Raw genomic sequence first — 20,884 nt, forward strand, 5'->3', positions numbered from 1 at the left:
CCCTTCTATGCTAAACCACAAAAACACCTCCTATCTAGTCTACTGACTTAACAACTTGAAGATTGTGGTATAGTAGGAACACTGAGTCTGGATTTTTTTTGTACATTTTAACTACAGGAATTGTCAACAGCTGTATTATCCTACAGGTGTTCACTCAGCCTGACCCTACTGTTCTTCCTCAGACTACACCCCACTAAAGCCAAGGGAAGCTTTGTCCTCTCAACTGAGCCCTACATTAGCCAGATGAAAAATTTTGCTGCCTCTGGCTCTATAGAGGATAAAGATGGTCATCTGCTCTTGTGGTAGAAAGCTGAGATAACTAGGCACACTCCTTTATGTCCGTAAGGATAAGGTCCATAGAATAGTTCATAATGAGCTGTAAAAAAAACTGAGTACTAACAATAATGATATGCTTATTCTTACCATCCATTTCTGAGTCAGTTATATAGTCTGAATGTGCCCTCCCTTCCCATTTCCTTCCATTGCCTGGCAAAAAACCCCAATACAATCCCCTTGCTGCAAAACACTTCAGACAATCAAGAGCTTATCTAGGCATCTCAGTGATTTTAAAGTGTTACACATATCCTAGTATCACAAGAATATGTTTTACCTTGAGGCAAATGTTTTAATTTATGTGCATGTGAGCTATTTGCAATACCTCCACCAAATGGAGCCCATATAACCCGTCGGATGGCTTTCACCCAATCTTCCATTTCACTCTGGGAATTAGCCATGAGCAGGAAAGCCTCATGATTGACAGGCATCTTTTCCCGGTCCCCTGCACCACCTGAAAGATAGAATACAAAACTCTTTTAACATCTAGTGCAGAAGAGAGCAGGCGGTGTTTAAAACCACCAAAAGTCTGGGTCAAAATGATCAAATTGTTGTTTTAAATGGGCAGTTTTACACACAATTCCTACTCATGTGCTGCAGCACCCACAAAGCACAGGTTGGTAAAAGATTAAAGCAGAAGTGAAAAATGTGCATTTTCCAGTGCAGGAACCTGGGGATGTGGTACCTGCTTGTCCCAGCAATAAGCAAAGTGAAAGCACAGAATATAAGACTCTACAGGAAGAGGAATAAATGAATTCCACATTCCTACTTGGAGGTATTGAGAAATTATTACCCCAAAAGGGGACTACATTAATAGCAAGACAATCTACTGCTTAGGATGCAGAAGTCACAAGATCATCTACTTACCCCAAGCCCCTGGGATTTCTAGTCTCAGTATTAAAAAAACCCCAAACAACAACAACAACAACAACAACAAAAACACCCCCCCGACCCCCTGACCCCCCAAAGAAAAAAAAAACCCAAACAAAGCAAAACAAAAACCCCACCCCCTTCCTTCTGATTTTGGATCCCATCCAAAATCCCAGTTCAGAAGGAGCATTTTTAACAACCATATGAATATGACTCTCCTAAATAAAATAACTTTAGGAGCTATTACCATTGGCTTGCAGTATCTCACGGAAGTACTGACCAGAATATCAAACACATGGAATATCAGATGCATTCAAACTCTCATATGTATCTGTCACTTGTGGATACTCCAAGACTTGAAACATTTTCACCCTTCTCCCATTTTCATTTTAGGACAGCACCCAACTTCAGTGAGTTTAAATCTTCCTCTTGACCCTCATTTTATGTTCCAGAACTGGATACAATCTAAGAAGGACCACATAAACAAATAAAAGCTTTATTAAAGCAGCCTCTGCATAAAAAGGCTACTGATCTTGCCCAACGCAGCAGCTGCATCACTAGCAGCCTGGAGCTTCTCCATCACCATGGAAACTGCCTTTGGCTCTGCTAAGGAGATAACATCTTAGCTGTTGTGTCACTGTCATTTCCACACTTACATGGCTTTCAGTACTTACTGGCAAGCAAAAGCTGTGCTGAGCAGCTGAGATTGCCTGTCCATGAAATTCAGAGATAAGAGTAGGATGATGGTATATGGCGGTTTCTGCAGAACTGATTTAGTGTATACATAACCTGTTCCTCCTAATTCCTTGGTAATCTAGGGAAAGGAGCAACCTGGGAGCTGCCTGCAAGCCAAAGAAATACTTTCCTGGCCTATGCAAGCTTGAGACACACTGATTTGCAAAGCAAAAAGGGTAAACTGAGATGAGTTGGGAAGGATTTGGTAGCTCTTGAGAAGCAATTCACTGAACTGGGAACCTGAGGCAGTCTTTCAGTAACAGAGAGACAACAGCCACCTGGGACTAGGCATGCAGGTTAAGAAACAAAAGTCATAATGCTTTTTCTCTTCAGGTATCAAAATTTTGCTTCTTTCCTTACAGCATTCTCTTGGACAGTCTTCCAGTTTGAATTTAGTGAATTATTCATATTCATGAGGATATATGAAGCAGAACAGCTCCCTATCTCAAGGCTAGGATGCCAACATCTGAACAGATCAATGTGTCACTATGTAGTCCAAGGAGGACATACTTCATCCTTTGCATACAGAACTTTGCATACAGAGCAAGAAATTACAGTATGTGAAACTCCTGTCACAGCTTAATTCTTTTACTAACATATTCAGCCTCATGGTGAAAGCAGCGGTCATGAGGTCTAATTCTTGTACTTTACCTGGCACATATTACCTTGTCCTTTTACAACAATTATCTCATGGGAGATCTTATAGCAAGAGAAAGACTTTTCATAATCCTCAGCACACATCAGAAATGGTTTCAGGGTCTGGCATCTGGCAGATAGATGGCCTTGCACTCAAGCTAGTTTTTCAAAGAAATCATGGAATCGACCAGGTTAGAAAAGACCTTTAAGATCATCAAGTCCAACCAGTACTCCAGGACTACCAAGACCACCACTAAATCATGTCACTGAGGGCCTCATCTACATGGTTTTTAAATGCTTCCATGGACGGTGATTCCACCACTTCCCTGGGCAGCCTGTTCCAATGCCTGATCACCCTCTCTGTGAAGAAATTTTTCCTAATATCCAATCTAAACATCTCATGGCACAGCTTGAGGCTGTTTCTTCTTGTCCTACCAAATGAAAAAGCCTCAAAAAAACTCATGTACAGAATAGGTCACACCATCAGCAAACAACTGAGCTTAATCAAAGTAAACACAGATCTTATTTTTCAATCTAAAGGTACCCAGCTGAAATCTTGCCCACCCAAGCCAAAAAAAGTTCGGGTGGGCAAAAAAGAGACCAGAATCTTCAAATTATTTCCAGAAAAAGACTGCAAAGTTAGTCAGAACAGCTGGATCAACCCATACAAAAATTGCTATATGAAGCATAATAAGCATAGAATGATGAAGAGGATTTTTTTACAGCAGCAATGTGTCAGCATCTTCCCACTGAATCACTGTAGCACAGGGATCCAACTACAACTCCCCTTCCCTTAAGATGTTACTTTGGAGGAGCCAGCTGCCTTCTAAATCTTCGAGGACATTTAGGAGGAAAAAACCCCCAAACATTTATGCTTCTATTTGAGTCTGTAGAAAGCAAAAACAGGATGGAAAAAAAAAGATCCCTGTACATGCTAGACCTGAGACTTTGCCAGAAACTACATACAGCTCCTCTGTGGTTGGCTTTCCCCACTGAAGCTTTAAATAGGAGCAAGGTCATGACCCTACCAGCTGCCTGTGGGAGAAATCGGTAGTGACTACTCACATAAGTACAAGCAAATAAAGACAACTCCACATACAGAGGCTAGATTAGAAACAAGAATGCCTTCAAAATCGCTTCTTAGAGAAAGCCTCCTATGTTAGCATGACATGACTATGAGGTAGCAGAGCATGCAGACTCCCCCCCCCCAGACTATTTAAGAAACCCCAACATTTTATTCGTGTTCCTTTCTGCACATAGATGGCTCCTTTCACAGCATCCTTGAGGTATGTTGACTCTTTATGCTACTGTAACATTCAACAGGTTGAGTCTCAGTCATCACAAGAACGAGAAATGACTAAATTCAAACACTTAAACATTTTTAAAACAAACAAGGACACAATGCCACATACACCTTCTTCAGAAGTCCAGAATTCTACCTGAAGTTCACAGATATTTTATTTTCTGAGCTTAGATCCAAACCAGGATCTTGTTACGGGGTTCAGATTTGAGTTGCAATGCAACCCTGTATCAGTTCAAACACCCTAGTCTTTAGGAATTGTTTTGGGAAAACAATTGTAAAACTTCGAGCCTAGAAACACTCGAATATGGAATTTTGCATCTCACAGCAGTATGAAGTTTGCATTCAGATACTGCAATCAAATCTCTTCTCTGCTACTAATAAGAGCTCCAGCACTTACTCTGGTTGCTGTCAGACTCCAATCATGAAGTGCACAAGTGCTTCTTCTACTGTGTGAATCAAACAGTGCTCTGGCTACTCAGCACTGTGATAGGGAGAAACACTCTGCTAATGGTTCTAGACATGGACAAGGGCTTTTCATTTCCTCGAACAGAAGTTTTCACTCCTCCTTAATCAAGCTCCCATACAAACAAGACTGGCCTTTAGAGACCAACTCAGGATTGTCACAGGCAAACATTCCAGTCCTTCTGCTCAAGGCTGCTTTCATCTCCAGACCATAGGAAAAATAAAACCGTCTGCAAACACAGAATGCAAGCACCTTGATAGATGTAGGCGGCTCAACTGTGCAGATGAATAGTCCACCTGCTTCAGCACTAACCCATGACCAGAGGATCCTGCATTGAATCACCTGCTCTGATGCAGATTTTCAGTGCACATTGGACAAGATGTACTGGATTCCATCACAATTCACAAAACAAGTTGTCAGTACTACCTGCCTCCCTCCCAGATGTACACAAACTGAGCAGCTTCAAGACCGGGAAAGGTGACAGCAACCATACAACTATATACAGTAAATGTAACAGCCTAGAAAGATTAAGGGACTTGTTTTGTTACTGCTCACCATCAAAAGGGCTACAGATCCCCTCTGACTTCAATGCTTTGCCACCCCTCTCTCAAGGTACCTTTGTCAAGTTCCTTTACATACACTGGTAGGTATCTTTGCCTTGAAGGAACAACATACCTGCAAGCCCCTAGCTGCATTGCACGAATGCTCTTTCTTCCAGGCCCAGATTAGTTAAAGCTGGCAGAATTGCTCTCATATGCCATCTGCTTATGTGGCTTGCGCAACTGAATTTCATGTGGCCTTGGAGCCATCTGCTGCTGATGTCAGCTGTACAGTGTTCACCTCCTTTCAGCTCTCCCCCATACTCCACAACAGGGAAGATGAAATACTGAAACACTGGGGCTGAGTGACTTGCTGAAGTAACAGCAGCAGGAATCATAATCCACACTTCAAAGACCTATTTACTGAAAACTCTTCCTTTTCTGATCATCCTTAGTCTGGTATGCATTCACTGGAAACTGCAAAGCATATGGCTGGCATTATGCTGGTTACCTGTCCTACCCTGTGTCCCTGTCTGAAGAGCCTTTGCAGTTGCATCTCCCCCTTTATACAGCTATTTCCAATGAGGAAATACTGGAATTTTTGTTTGCTTTGAACTTCATTCATAGAAGCTTAATGTTCTTAAGATCAACATTTGTGAAGCCAGGATCCCCTTTGTCTGTATGGCAACAGAAGTTCAGGGGGAACAGGACTGGACTTCCTAGTAGATGTTTCTGCCCCATTTCATGTAAAAGGAGGAACTTTTCTATTCTCAAAGTTGCTATAAGGTTCTGCTGAAGTTGGCAGCTTCTTTTTTTGTTCATACCATTTCCCTTCCTTCCATCTCCCATGTGGTTTGCCTTTCACCCGTTTTTTTCATCATTCTGGACACTGATGCACTTGTGTATTGTCATTATCTCTACTGAAAATTTACACAATTACAAACACTTGTATGTGTGTGTATATATTTACATGTTTGCATTGCTTTGGTGTGGATAGTATAGTGGTATTTTCAGTAAGAATGAAATCTAACTGCCCATGTGCATGCTGCTGCAGTATGTGGGGAGGCAAATGGTAGTTGAAGGCTGAATTATGAAAGGGGTGCCTGGTGGGTAAAGCAAGGTCCACCTGACATGTTTGCCCTCAGTACTAAAGCAAGTAGTGACAGGAAGCCTTTAACTGCAGACAAGCAGCAACAAAGATCTTGACAAATGGACAAAACTAGCACCCACAGCTGAAAAGAACAACTGCAATGATTCATGTTTACTGACCTTTTCTCTATGACTGTCTTAAAAGTATCACATTCAAGGCTTTCAGATCTCCCAAGTAATGAAAAAAGTGAAAAATGATGTAGATTAATTCTTTCAAGATTAAGGGCAGCTCTATTAGGGGGAATCTTTCTTTCCACAGCAGGAAAAAAGACACCTAACCACAACCCCAGTCTTGATCTTTGCATTAAGGAAAAAGACAATAGAAATATTAGTAAGCAAAAGGTCTTCATGAGTCCTCTAGAACAGTCACCTGAAATCTAATTCTATTTCCTCAGTCATTGCTTTTGATTCTGATTACTGCTGAACCTCTATCCTGAGGACTGTCCCATGAACCGGAGTCTTCCAAAAGCCTGAATGCTAGGGACAGACCCTGTCTATCATACCTGAATCTTGGGCTAACCTACCATCAGCATGCAGTTTAAACTTTGCTACAACCAGAAACTCCACTGCTTTTCTACTGTTTTTTTCTGGTGATCCGTTAACAGAAGGGGAAACCTGTGGAGTGCAACTGAAAGAAACAAGCTTTGAATCAAAATACATTTCTTGTTTCTCAGCTCTAGTAAAAAACATAATGGCAATTTTTCCTAAAGAAATGTGTACTGTTGTAGGTGAAGGGTTTGGAAAGAGTTTGAGGGGATTCTAACATTCACCTTTCATTTGAATGTGTCAATGAGGAAAAGAAAATCTTAGATACCTTTTACTGCACTGAGTAAATTCAGCTTTTAAACTGACACAGTTCAGATTTTCTTATGGCAGGATTTACAGGCATGCACTAAAACCTCATTGACTTTTCCATCAAATATAAATGCCTAATTTCCTTAAATAGTTTCAATCCACCCGGTTTAATGATAGTTACAAGTAGAAGATGATAAAATTTTCAAACAAAACTACTTGCTGAGGATTTTCATGAGCTCCTAAATGATTTTTAGATCCCAGATCTTAGACCTCATCCCAGAGAATAAAGCAAAGGCAGGCAAACAGTCTAAAACCACTGCCAGCTAGAAACTAATCCAAAGGCCCTGTGATCTGTTCTCTCCTCACACCTTCTGTGGTTTCAGATGCTATTAATCTGCTTTAAGAAAACACCAACAAAGAGATTAGACCTCAGAATTGTGGTTTCTTATGCAAAAATTCTGACAAGACTAAACATGAACAGAGGCACTACTTTTCTGTACTGGTACATGGACTACAGAAAACCCTTAAAAACTTAAGGCTAGTACTCTATTTCAGTTGTCAGGATCAAGTGTATGGTAAATGCAAGAACTGAAGATTTGGTTTAATCTTTGGCCTTTTATACATAAAAATTCTATCTGGTTAGGTTGACTCTCCTGCCTGGAGACAGAATCATAGAATGGTCTGGAAAAGACTGTAAGATCATGAAGTTCTAACCTCCTTGCCATAGACAGGGATGCCTCACACTAGACCATGTTGCCCAAGGCTCTGTCCAACCTGTCACGCTCCTTTTGATGCGGCCTAGGATATGGTTGGCTTTCTGGGCTGCAAGTGCACACTGGTGGCTCTTGCTCTGTTTCTCACCAACCAGTACCCTAAGTCCTCCACAGGGCTGCTCTGAATCTCTTCTCTGCCCAACCTGTGGGTGTGCCTGGGATTTCTCCAACCCAGGTGTAGGACCTTGCACTTGGCATGGTTAAACTTCATGAGGTTGGCATCAGCCCACCTCACAAGCATGTCAAGGTCCCTCTGGATGGCATTCCTTCTCTCCAGTGTATCAACCGAACCACACAGCTTGGTGTCATCGGCAAACTTGCTGAGGGTGCACTCAATCCCACTGTCCGTGTCACCGACAAAGATGTTGAACAAGACCAGTCCCAACACCGATCCCTGAGGGACACCACTCGTTACTGGTCTCCAGCTGGACACTGAGCCATTGACCACAACTCTTTGTGTGTAACCATCCAGCCAATTCTTTATCCACAGAGTGGTTAATCCATCATATTTATTTCTCTCCAGTTTAGAGACAAGGATGTCATGCGGGACAGTGTCAAGCGCTTTGCACAAGTCCAGTTAGATCAAGTGAACTGCTTTGCCTCTGTCCATCACTTCCACAAAACCACAGAAGGCAGGCATTTCCCATTATTGAAGCCATGCTGGCTGTTACCAACCACCTCACTGTTTTTCACATGCCTTAGCATGCTTTCCAGGAGAATCTGCTCCATAATCCTGCCAGGCACAGAAGTGAAACTCACTGCTCCATAGTTTTCCAAGTCTTCCATTTTCCTCTTCTTGAAAATGGGGTTTATATTTCCCTTTTTCCGGTTATCAGGAACTTCACCTGACTGCCATGATTTTTCAAATATGATGACATAGATTCCTTTCTTGATAATGTGTGTGACCTGTATTACTTTAGACTCACATACTAATTAAACTGAAGAATAGGTTAAGAATACCAATCACTTCAAATAAACCAAAACCTTGAAAATAAACAAGCCCATATTCCAGGTAGGCCACATGCTGGTAAATGACCACGCTTCAAGAAACATGACAAACAAAAAAAGATGCAAGATAAGAGGAAGGGAGGAAAACAATTTCAAGTATTCTTAAAGGAAAAGCAAGTAGCATTGCACACAAACTCTACCTTGAACCCCACACTTATAAGACCTGCTTACATGTATTCAGTACTTTGTAACGTTTAGATCTACTTAAGCTGGTTTTTCCATGTGCTTTATCTGCCTTAGGCTGAACTGTGAGAAGCTGCAGTAAAAAAACTGCTCATTCATTTTTAAGTTACTCTTCTGGCATTAGAAACATTTATTGCAATAACACTCCAACCCTCGTGTAACTCCTTTTTTTTCAATTATTTGAAATTTCAGAGAGGAGACTATTATGCTGCCTAGGATGTGCTGCTCACTATGGCCACAAAGTACATTTTAACTTGGCTAAGGTGAATTCACAATGTGGGAAAGCCATTTCTACTGCAGCAGCCCAACATTTAGGATTGAGATAAGCCGAGGCATAACATGCACCTGCTAAGCACATTATTTTTTTTTTCAAGTATATAGCATCTCTCTTGTACCAACACAGCGCATGCACCATTCCCTCCAGCTTCTGCCCACAATTACTTTGCTTCACAAAAGAAACAGCCATTAACAGCAATCACATTGCCTCCCTAACTAGAGTGGTTTGGGGAGCCTATAAAACATGCTTCCAGCTCCATACAGTATCCTTTTAAGCAAGCTGTATTGCTGTTATTTGAGTTTTATATTAGCTTCTATTAGCTAGCAGCAAAAGATGAAGTCTCTCTAACTTGGTCACAGCTAGTTTAGGATGCCAGCAGAACTATTCTAAAGACAAACTGATCGACAATAATTAACATGAGGAGCAACTACTACACCAGCAATTGCTAGGAGCTGTATGACACCACTTCATCTCTTTGCTACTTGTGTGTTCCACCCTGAGTGTGAAATCTTCAGCACTGATATTCTAATGTTCATGATGTCTCAAGGGTTAGACTGTTAAAGAAGTGACAGCTTCTCAATTAAACCCTTGTGGCTCTTGACTCAAATAAGGTCTCTTGTTAAGGGGTTACAGTGGAGACTGTGTTCACTTCAGAACTTCGATCGTTAACAGAGATGGCAGGAGCTTCTTCGGTGAAGCTCTCAGCGTGCAATGGCACAGTCACTCCTCTTACCAGCAGTATCTGCTGACAAGCAGAAAATTTAGGGTATAGTGTTGTCTCTGCTAACACTAACTGTTTTGCCTGCCAGATTAACAGGTATCTGCCGTGCTGACACCACCTTCTCACTGGAAAAACAATGTTCCTTCTGGAAAAGAACCTGGCATAGTTGTCATTCAGCTTCTTCCATTTGCACAGACTTGAGCCCCAGAGAATACAAGCCTTTCGTTCAAAACTGGACTGACATGTCACCAGCTTTTAGGGAGCTGTTCACCTCGTTAAGTGTTTGTCTTAGAATGACAAAAGAATAACTTCTGTCCCTTTCTACCTCTGTGCTGGAAAAAAAACCCCAAACCAACAAAACAGCCATTTCTTCCCCCCACAAAAGGCTACCATAACCCTGCAACAAAAATCCAGACTGTGATAGTGACAGCAAGGGGGAATGACAAGGGGGACAAAGAAAAGGTTGTGTATCTTTTTCCCCCAGCATGTTCCATAGACAACCTTCTAACAACAGCAGGCTGCTTTCCCTTACCCTCCTTTTTTCCACTCTAGACAGCTAACCCCTGCAGTTTTTCCTCAGTGCATTTCAGATCTCGAGGGTTACTATGAGCCTAGTCCTTAATCGTGATGAAGTGTGGAACTGCCTGGGCTATGCAGAGCTGCTGGTCATTTTCCCCTGTCCTCTGGTTTGTATGGAAAGGAAATGAATTTTTCTCAAGCCAGAAGTTACACACCCAAGGGAGGTGACCCAGACCAGCCCACTGGCAGAAGCTTTGTGCTTGCCCCTAAAAGGCACATTGCAGGAGGCATCTAACTTAAGGCAGCTGTCAGTTTGAGGGGACAAAAAGTTAGAAAAATATATACAAAAGACTCAGGAAACAGTGGCAAAACAGGCCACACAGTTCCATGTGGTTCTCCAAAGCAGCAAGTGCTCAATGCTTCTGAGGAATGTATCAAATTATATATTCCAACTGTGGTTATGTTTACATGCTATTATAAGGGAGGAAATTCCTTCCCAACCAAAGATGATGATACTTTGTGCTTTGAAATATCTGAATGAAAATGACTGGATAATTTTTATGCATTACCGTGCAACCACAAGCAATTTTCTAATTCTCATAAATTTCTTCAAATCTGTAACACTGAAGACAAGAGATGAGGGAAACTTTAAATCCTGACAAGAAATTACTTATCACAACATCAGAATGGCAAACTCTGATCTACTTTTCTTTAATAGTTTCATACTGGAGAGATAATATCCAAATTCTGCATTCTTCTGGAAGTGTTGTGCTCACACGTGCCAGGTCTGCTCACCAATGTGAATGAAGTAGTTATATTTTCTAAAAAAGTCTCTCTACAACTATCTTCTCCTCCTCCTTGCTCCTCATAAACCTATTTTTTTCTTTCCCCTAGTCCACCATGAAGCCAAAGACACCCTCATTGTATTTTTAAAAGGACCATCTTAGCCAATGCCCCAGTCTTTGAACCAACAGCTGCTACAGCTTACACTGTAGATACCAGAGCTTTTAGCTGAGCCTGTAAAGGCTCTGGCTCTCTGTAGTCTGAACACACAGTTCTACAGAAATTCAAACCAACCAATTACAAACATTATTATTTTCTTCAGTGAAATGACTGAAGCTTTATAATCACAGTTTTGGCAGCAGCAAGTAAGTGAGCTATCATCAAAGACTCGACAGTTACTGAATTTGTTTTTACAAAAATGAAGCTATTTGTCGTATTAATCCCGAAAAGGGACTGAAACGCAAAAGAATACATAGTGTAGACCTTTGGAAAAATGTTGGCAAATTTGGAGAAAACCCTTGCCAATATTAATGATGAGACAATGTAGATGGAAGTAGTTATCTACATCCAGACTGAAGAGCTCAGGGATATTCTGATCCAAGTACATAGTTTGCTACAGTTTGCACAAAATAGCAGTTTTATAGCAGTCTCCTCTTGTATCTTTCTATGCATTGGGTAACCAATGAATCTTCTAAATGTAAGTGTAATACATCAGACTTTTCACTGTAGCAACAGTGCTTTTTGGCAAAAGGAAAGTTTACACTTTTCCCTTGGGCTTAACACTGCAACTGCTCAGAGCACAGCTGTGGATGGCTAGCGGACTCAAGGTTGTGCTGATGTAAAAAGAAAGGGCCTCAATTCTTTGCGCCTTAGGACAACTGTCTGAATGACTAGCAGAACAATGCTTAGAAAAATCAATTCTATTTCTCTCCACTGATGGGCAATATTCCTCCTAGTTAGCAGCATTATCAAAAAGCCCATAAAAGTTCCTTTGAAGTGGTTAATCATTAGCAGATGCAACCTCACTTTTCAAAACCATGCTGATTTAAATCAGATTTAAACAAGAAATTAAAAGAGCCTGTTAGGTAAACAATAACTCATCTGGGAGATGTCTTTAGCTGGTGAACTTGTTCCTACTGAAATTCCAGGGAGTGTTGCACAGAATGTTTTTCTCAGACTCAGTGGATTTCGCAGTGGTAGTCTTGTCTGCAGCACTCACTGCTACTATAGCATACTGAATACTACAGATGTACCCTTCCATTTCATCCCATCATGATGCTTCTGTATCTCTTCCATGATAGGCTAAAGGCCCGCACATAGGTAATCTCTTCTGACAAGCTAAGACAGTCGGCTTTACAATGTAGAGGCAGACAATAGAGCTCAGGTGCCTGCCATTAGAGGTCACAGCACAGTTCAGGATGACTGCTTGAGGAAGCACATTTATGATGTGGGACTATTTACAATCTTCATCACAAAGCAGAACTGCCTCAAGCATTGCCTTGCAAGATTCCACTCCACAGCTCACAAATCGCACCAGCAGAAAAGCAATCAAGTCACTGACCTGTTGCTGTACAGCTCCAGAGAACACGACCTTGCTTCTGACCTGGTATGGACTTTCTTGTCTGTGCATCTCGGTACTTGTGGACCAGGGCATACTTCAGTAAAGCGACCTCGCTCCTGCAGAAATCCTTGAACTTATGTGGGTCTTCCTAGATCTGCATGGCACTGCAGTCTAAATACTCTGTCTTGGTAGTCTTCCTCCAGAATGGTTAGCTGGCAGATAGAAAATCCTTGTATTTGAAAACCTGGATCAGCAACCTCTTCTCCACTATGCCAGCATAAACAGTGTCTTAGCAAAGCATGTTTTCACTTACTAAAGGCTACAGTATGCTGCCAGAAGCTCCTTCAAATCATCTTATACTCTTTGATTGCTTAGGAGTTTTGCTGTGCTTCAAGCAAAGGCAGCTGACCAAAGCTATATAACGGTCATAAGATAAAGTCTCTTTACTAGCAGAGCAAACTAAAAGAATCTCCACAAAGGAGCACAGAAAGGAAACAGATGTTCAGGAGACATTACAACTCACAGGAATGTGCCCTAAAAGTCTGAAACCTTACACAGGTGCAAACAGCAATGAAGTGTGATAACGCAGCTTTCTCCTGGTGTAACAGCACATTTGTAACATACATATTCACACTGCCTAGCCAAAAAATAGAACTACATTGCGATTATCTCTAGAGCAAGAAATGTTACCTTATGAAAAATCTCTACTTTCCCTAAGCTTAGAATCAAGTACTAAATAAAGAGAGCAGGTTTATGGCATGCAGTTCCCACATGCCAATTTAGGACTCACATATTCGAGGAAACCCAGCCATCAACATATTTTATGATGTTCAAATACAGAAGATTAAGTTCCTGTCCCAAGGAACAAAAAAGACTTGCCCAATGCACATTGAGGTATACTACTTAGAAATACCGGGGTTGCCAATTTAGCTGCTTTTGCCAGAGTGACATTAACTGTATAAATTAGATCTAATTATGCAGAGTCCTTTCCAACATGAACTATTCTATGATTCTATGATTATGGCCACTGAGAACTAGCAGTTGGGTGACAATGGTGGAATATCACCTTCATTTCTTGGAATGCTCCCTATAGGCAAAGTATTTGGGTGTTTTTATACCTACAGAACCAGAAAGCCCATTTTGGCAATGCTGACATCAGTGGGCCTACTTCATAGACCCACTGGGCCCAGTTGGTCCGCTAAGTAAAGCCAGAGCAAGAAACAGGACACATGTATGCACCCCACAAGCCTCCACCCTCTCCTCACTCTGCTACTTTCTTGAGAGCACAGAAGTGTATGCAGCCATTGCAGGCAGCATGTGTTATAAGAAGTTTTGTCTTTGCAGTCAAAGACAGGATAACAGCCAGAAACCAGGATCTGCTCAGCCAATGATACGGTATATTAAACAGCCTTCCAGCTTCTGTTTCAAAACAAAGAAATCTTGATAAGCCTGAAGCCAGCAGCTGCCGCGTACCTTACCTTGGGGACACCTGCTGAGCTGCTGCCTGTTTAATATTACATTAAAACAGCAGCTTTCCAGAAAATGAATTATGTATTCGCAATGAAGCTATGGTACACAGGGTGCTGGGGAGGACAAGGCTTGGAAATGGAAGAACCATTTGTGTAAATGGTCTGCAAGACTGGAAAAAAAGTCACTGATGGCTTTATGATTTGCCTGAGCCCCAGTCAGGTAACAGATGGAATTGGGGGAGCAGGGCAAGTGCTGCCTCCTCCTGCCTTCCTCATTTTTTATTGAAAGCGATCATGTGAGTTTGAAAGTCCCTTAACAAAAAATAATCAGTGAAAAAATAACAGAACTATAAAGCTGCACTTGTGACTGCCGCCAGTTTTATTGCCCTAACATTAAAGACACAGAAGGTTAGCTTTTATCATTATTTTTATTTAAATGGTTCACAGTGTGAAAGCAAGAACCCAAGACAGCAGTAAACTATTGCCTTGAAACTCTGATCCCTGCCAGTTATCTCTCCTTAAGAGAGAACTCATCTATAGTCTCTGAATCAAGTCCTCAAGCACTTGCCAAACAGACCTTGCTTCTCCAGCCTTCCAGAGAGAAGATCTACTATTTCTCTTGCCTAGTTTAATTTCAATTAGGTGATCTGGGTACTTAGGCACAAAAGCATTAGATGAAAACAATAAAAGTGAGCATATACACAAATGTGGTAAACCATGTTATCCTTAAATGCTCCTATCTACACATATTCCAGTCCTGACCATATTAGAGCCTAAATATGAGTGAAGGCCGATTCTCAGGAGGCAGGCAGTAAAAAAAGCTCTTCATGCCACACAGCTTATCCTAAAGGACACCTTACTGCAAGACTGGCTTCATTCAGTTCAGCTCTGCTACTGCTGTCCAATTAAAACTAACATGGCTCAGACTGCCTTTTTTGGATAAAGAGTAGTCACACCACAGTAACTGCAAAACAAACTTACGACAACTACAGGCAAGTGGAAGTGATTTCAGTGTATGATTTAACTATTAATAAATAAAAGAATTTCGAAAAGATGTTTCGATTGCTGGAATATTCTACTCAAATATAACTAAACATTGGTGTTTCAGGGGGACAGGCACAGCAGAGGTTAAAATTACTTTCCAAGGTTATATTATGTGTCTGTGGGGAAATGCCTTCTCTGTACTAAAAAAGTGCAAATTCCAGAGTGAGAAATTCCTACATACCAGTGGAGAACAGAAATACAGAGACGCTTAATGGTTTCCAGGATGTTATTAGCTAGTGACTAGCAGAATCAGGAATGAAAGACAGAACTACCACATCCAGGCACCTTGGGTTAATTAAACACTGATTCTTATAAAGCAAGGAATACTGTCTGGAAGGTCGGTCACGTGCAACTGCAAAGACAGTGCCAACCCTAGAAAGCAGAAAGCAAAGAATGAAAGAGAACAAGCTGAACAGCATGAAAACTGCTCCCCCAGCACAGGATGGAAAGCAAGACACTGTCTCACCAAAGCAGTGCTCTCAAAACGGGAAAGACAGAAATTAGGAGTGTATTGTGTCTGAACAAGCCACTCCTTCACTCGGCAGCCACAGTGGTTGCCTGGCATCTCCTCTATTTGGAGAGGTTTAACTGGTGAGCTGAAGTCACTGCTCTCAGCAGCATATGCACAGCTCATTGAGAGGCACAGCAGTGTGCTGGCCTCTTCTGCCTCTTGAGCACTATGCTTCTTGGCAGCACTGGCCTCTCTGGCTGCTGAATCTCAGAGCCCCATGGAGACAGTGGCCTGTATCCCACGAAAGCCTAGATACTGGTTGGATAAAGCCCCAGTCCCACTCAGATTTTAATAGTGATGAGGGAGGTTAGCAACAGAGCTACATGGCTCTGGAAGTTATTTGCTGAATGACAGACACTTCTCTGTGGTGCCCTGCCAGCTCCTTTCATATCTCCAGACCCATGGAGTCCAGCACACTGCTTCTTGGAGTCTCCAAATGCTCAGAGCAGCAGAGCATGTAGCCAGGATTCAGACTGCCTGTGGGCTCATCCTCTATCCAAAATGCCTTGCTTTGATCCCAGATACTTCACCACAACATGTCTGCACCTTGCTGCATCCCAAATCTATAGAATTAATTTATTTGTAGGGGATTTTAAGACTGATTTCTAGTCAAGGAAACAGTCTTAGATAATAACACTCTCACCAGTTCAGTTCATAGTTATCCAGTCCCATTTTCTGCCCTTATGATGAGACTTTTGTACTGGACCATCCATCAGAAATATGGATAAGGAGTTTAATAAAACCCAAAGGGTTAAGTCACACTGCCTGGGCTTCAGAACTGGAAGTAAAGCCACACACCATCACAACACCCAGGTGCGTGTAATAATGGAGCTATCCAGCTCCTCTTCTCTCCCTATTAGCTCTGCTAGATGGATGATTGACTGGACAAAGTATTTAATATAAGAGCAAAACCATGATGGCCCATGGTTTTGCTTTTCAACACAACTGCTATAGATGCTGAGCATCCTCATCTCCAGTCCTAGCATTTATTTCCCTCAAACCACAATGTTGTATGGATTGAACACTTCTCACCGAGACAGCCTCTCTCAACTTCCCTATTGCATGTAAACCTACTCACCTCACAAGCACATCAGAGACGGAAAAACAATCAGACACAGACAGAAAGGATCAGGAGTGACAACAAAGCTCAGGCTTAAATCCTGCCTTTAGCATGGCCACCCCTGGAGGTCCACAGACAGTGGCCCGGAACATTGTGAAAACAGACACTGAAAGTCTCATAGGTTGACATCATGCAAAAATGACCTAATCGGCAGCCATCAGACATCCTGAGGTTGCTGGGTGTGGGCTGCTCTTCTCAGGCAGCAGCTAACAGACTCCCTCCCAGGAGTGGCAGCCACATCACTTGTCTGCTGCACATGGCATTTTCCCCGGCAGCTCTGTTTGCTGAATACAAAGAGCAAGCCCACAACATTAAAGGCCAACCCTCCCTTTGAAGTTGAGATTGTTTGGCTTGCCTGGCTACAAACTGTGCCTTAATCATCTGGCTTTGAAGTCCTGTAAATCTACAGCTGCAGCAATGTAAGGACCACTTGCTAATAAAACATCCATTATTAATTTTTTTGAATTAAAGAGGAAAAGGTTTTTCTGGAGCTGAAACTTTCTTTTTCCCTCACAAGAAATGAAAGGGCAGGTAAAAGTCAATGGTGACTTTCCAGGATCAGAGGCAATTCTGACTATATGGCATCTTATAGCCCAGCTTTGAGTAGTGTTGAGCTGGTGTTCACTGAATGGCCAAAGGAAAACAGAAATTTTCCTGTAGGAAGGCGTATGAGAGAACAGTAGGTTTTAACAACAGACTGCAGAGGTTGATAAATACTTCTAACAGGTTTAATGTCTTATTTAAGGGGTGTGTCTGCAACTGATAGGAGCCTGATGGCTCTTAAAACTGGCAATAGGAGAAATAAACGAGTCTTTACTTGTAGCATTCCAATATCTGTCATTGCTGTAGGTTTTACCAGAGAGTAAGAACAGCCTGAAGATACATCACCAAATGAGACCTCTGAGCAATCTCCACAGGCACAGCAGTCTGCAAAGTGAAGGATGCACAGCAAGAGAAAACGTCATATTTCAGCTTGGCCAATTCATTTTAGGGGTGTCTGGAAGCTCTCAACCCCACAAAAACAGAGAGAATTAATCCAAAATGCTGTGTAGCCTGGCCTGGAATGCTAGTTAGAAGATAAATGGAGCATGGTGGAAATAAAACTCAGTTGGAAAGAATCAGGCTTCAGCTGCAACTTGGTACAAACATTGCTCAGAGAGCTAAGAGACAAAACCCTGCACTGCCTGAGATTTCAAGCTGTAAGACTTAGGAGAATCAGATTCCAATTTCCAGCTCTTCTGGCCGCTTCCTGTATTAATCTCAGCAAGTTCCCTCTCCAGCCTGAATCAGGAGTGTTTATTTGGGACTTTTCTTTCCCATGTGACCAGTATTTTTGGCCATGAACTTGTCTACAGCACAGCTCCTATCCTTAGGCCATCTGAACCTGTGGGAAAGAGATCATGCACAAACCTCACTGCTCTTGCTGGCTTGCTCTTTCCCTGTTCAGACACACAAAGAACAGCATGGACAGACCCATTGGAGCCTGTGGCTACTATAGTTTTTATGCAATTGCACTTTTGATGCTATGCCTAGGGCACTCTGTAATCATTTAATGCCTTTTAACAACCACATTTACTTACTGGGAAATATGTCCTTACTCAGATCACAGTAAAAACCTCTGCAAATGAAGTGCTTTCTGGAAGGGATTGAGGAGGGATTGCTTCAAGTAACTGGATGGAAAGTGGCTCAAAAGGAGTCTGGCCTTTTTAAAGCAAGACTAACAATAGACTGATGTTAAACATGAGTTGTCCAGGTAACTTGGCACTCTCCACTCAGACACACAGGTTTTCCCTTCTTGCTTTGGCACTTCCCTTCCCAGGTTATTCTGGAAGCAATGAAAGAAAGTGTAGCACAGGACACAGTGGGCATCAGAAGGAAGCAGGATCCCTACCCTGCCACTATGCCTGGACAAGGAGTATCCTCGACAGCTAGATGGCTTTCACAGATCAGACAGATTTGGCAGAAGCAGGCTCAGACAGGCAATACCCTTTACCCTCTTTGGCTCACCAAGCTGCTTTCAGGGAAAAGCTATTTGAGGTGCCCAGTTAGCTGACAACTTTCACTTTTCTTTTTTCAGAGTTGGTAGTGAGTTTCTAAGAACAGCAACATTGGTTGCTGTTGGCTAAGTTTCCCTCGGTCATCTCTTGAAGGCCCAGATCATGACCATGCTGATTCCGGTTTTAAAACAGTTACTTCACTGCTTACAGTTCCTCACTGCCTTCTAATCCATGCAAGACTTTCTCTCGAGGCTGAGCTCTAGGGCTAGGCAAATCACAGCCACTGCACTGTGGCACCAATGCTGGCTCCCAACAGATTCAGCACCACTAAGTCTAGACCTACAGCCACAGCTCCTATCCTTGTTTGCTGCTTCTGGAGGCTTAGTCCTCTCCCACACCACCACGTCATCTGTCTCCATAAGTGGGAATGCCAAATTACAGCATGGCAGCAACAAGGTTCAGGTGACTCAGGAAAGGATTAAGTAGTGAATGACTGCTCCTCAGCTTCAAACTGTAACCTTTAGAGGGTCATGTTGACTTGTGCTCGATGTCTAAAGCTGGGCTCCAAGCCTAAAGGGACTGATGTTCATCTAATAAATCACAGCTTCTTACCAGAAGGTCAGGAAACATCTCACAGCACATGGACAGGTATTCAGCAGGATGCACACCCCCTACTCTTGTAAAGGCATCAGGGCTGAGCGAGTTTGTCTTCAGGTGCACCTGTGAGAATAGCCTTCCTTACCTTTCCTGGCTGTACCATCAGCCCTTTCCTGCCATGCCTTCTGCAGACACGGGTAAGGCAGGCACCTTCCCTCAGTATCTGTCTGAAGATGCATTTCTACTGTGGCACATACTATAAGGGAAGAAGCAGTGGTCAGCTAAGTGCTCCCAGCAGACAAGGAAAAAAAGGGAGCAAAACCCATCCTATGGCCTCTTGTAAAGTATCATATATATATATATATATATATATATATACAAACAACCACCCCTAAAAAAGAACCTAGCAAAAGCAGATTAAGAATTGAATTATAATTTTTTTTTCTTTCTTTCTAATGTAGACTCCTGACACGATTCTATCCTTAAGGATCCCTAAATAATTGTATAAATTTGTGTACCTGCACATACATTTTGCTCAACAAAATACCAAAAGGGTGGTACCAGTAGCTACAGGTGAGCTTAGCTCAATTCTCACATCCCAGCTGATAGTTCTTGTTGTGCAACCCCCTTTCAAAATAAGAACCCAGTAGTAAACATGAAGGTAGGTTAAAGAAAGCAAATTCACATATCTTCAAAACCTTTTCTTCAACTTTCAGCCTGTAATGAAAAGCTATTCAATTCCACCGTGTAGCTATACCTTAGAAACACAATTTATATTCAAACAAGGAATTAGGGAAATGCATATCTTAAATATATATATATATAAATATAATATAAAAATGCTTAGCCAGGTAAGCAAGTCCAGTTCCTCAGATCTCATGAAATTGATGCATGTTCCAGCAACAAGAAATCACTTCTGTTTGCATTTGTGTAAAACCCACATTTGGACTGCTGGCTAGATAACAAACATCATGATAAATACACATGCAATGGAACAAGAAAAATACAAGCAATATGTTTCACTATTAGGAGTTTACTACATTGTCAATTCTGCAATGCTAGAGGCAAACTGCTCTCATGAAGAGTTTTATATCTACCTGGAAGAAGAACAATCACATTTCCTGAAAAAACCCATACAACGATTCTCAAAGCAAACCTCACAACAGTGAGCTGAAAATCTATGTTGAATCATGTACACATGTAGCCCTTCATAGGAAAGATGCTAAGAGGAAATATGCTTTTCCTTCACTTGGCAATATTCATTTTAAGTTATTATTACAGTGTAGACCTTGTTGTATTTTAAAACTCCTTTTGAACAACAGAAACAAAAATACCATACTCAGCTGCCTACTTAAACTTACCTGGAAAAACAAATATACATAGGCATTCTGTTGTTGTTTTGCTCTGCATTAGGAATTCCACCCCTGTGCAAAACATATGCTCCATGTTTAAAGGGTTAAACTTTCCCTCATTCAGCTTTAGTGAGTGCAAAATGCAA

At 41.8% G+C, this 20,884-nt stretch overlaps 1 protein-coding gene across 4 annotated transcripts in view; it reads right to left on the bottom strand.

The window, feature by feature from the left end:
• The window catches only part of ARHGAP22 (Rho GTPase activating protein 22), a 150,564-nt gene that overhangs the window by 39,376 nt on the left and 90,304 nt on the right, over positions 1-20,884 (bottom strand). For 3 of the 4 annotated variants that reach the window (XM_061358823.1, XM_061358821.1, XM_061358824.1), the window contains one exon: positions 611-787. In XM_061358823.1, coding sequence (XP_061214807.1) covers positions 611-787 — 177 coding nt within the window. The remainder of the gene's footprint in view (positions 1-610; positions 788-20,884) is intronic. The other variant, XM_061358822.1, reaches the window with a different exon arrangement.

The sequence above is a fragment of the Neopsephotus bourkii genome, unplaced genomic scaffold (assembly GCF_033783945.1).
Source record: "Neopsephotus bourkii isolate Nb327-2 ecotype Australia unplaced genomic scaffold, CSIRO-AGI_Nbou_v1 NB_951, whole genome shotgun sequence".
Lineage (NCBI taxonomy): Eukaryota > Metazoa > Chordata > Aves > Psittaciformes > Psittacidae > Neopsephotus > Neopsephotus bourkii.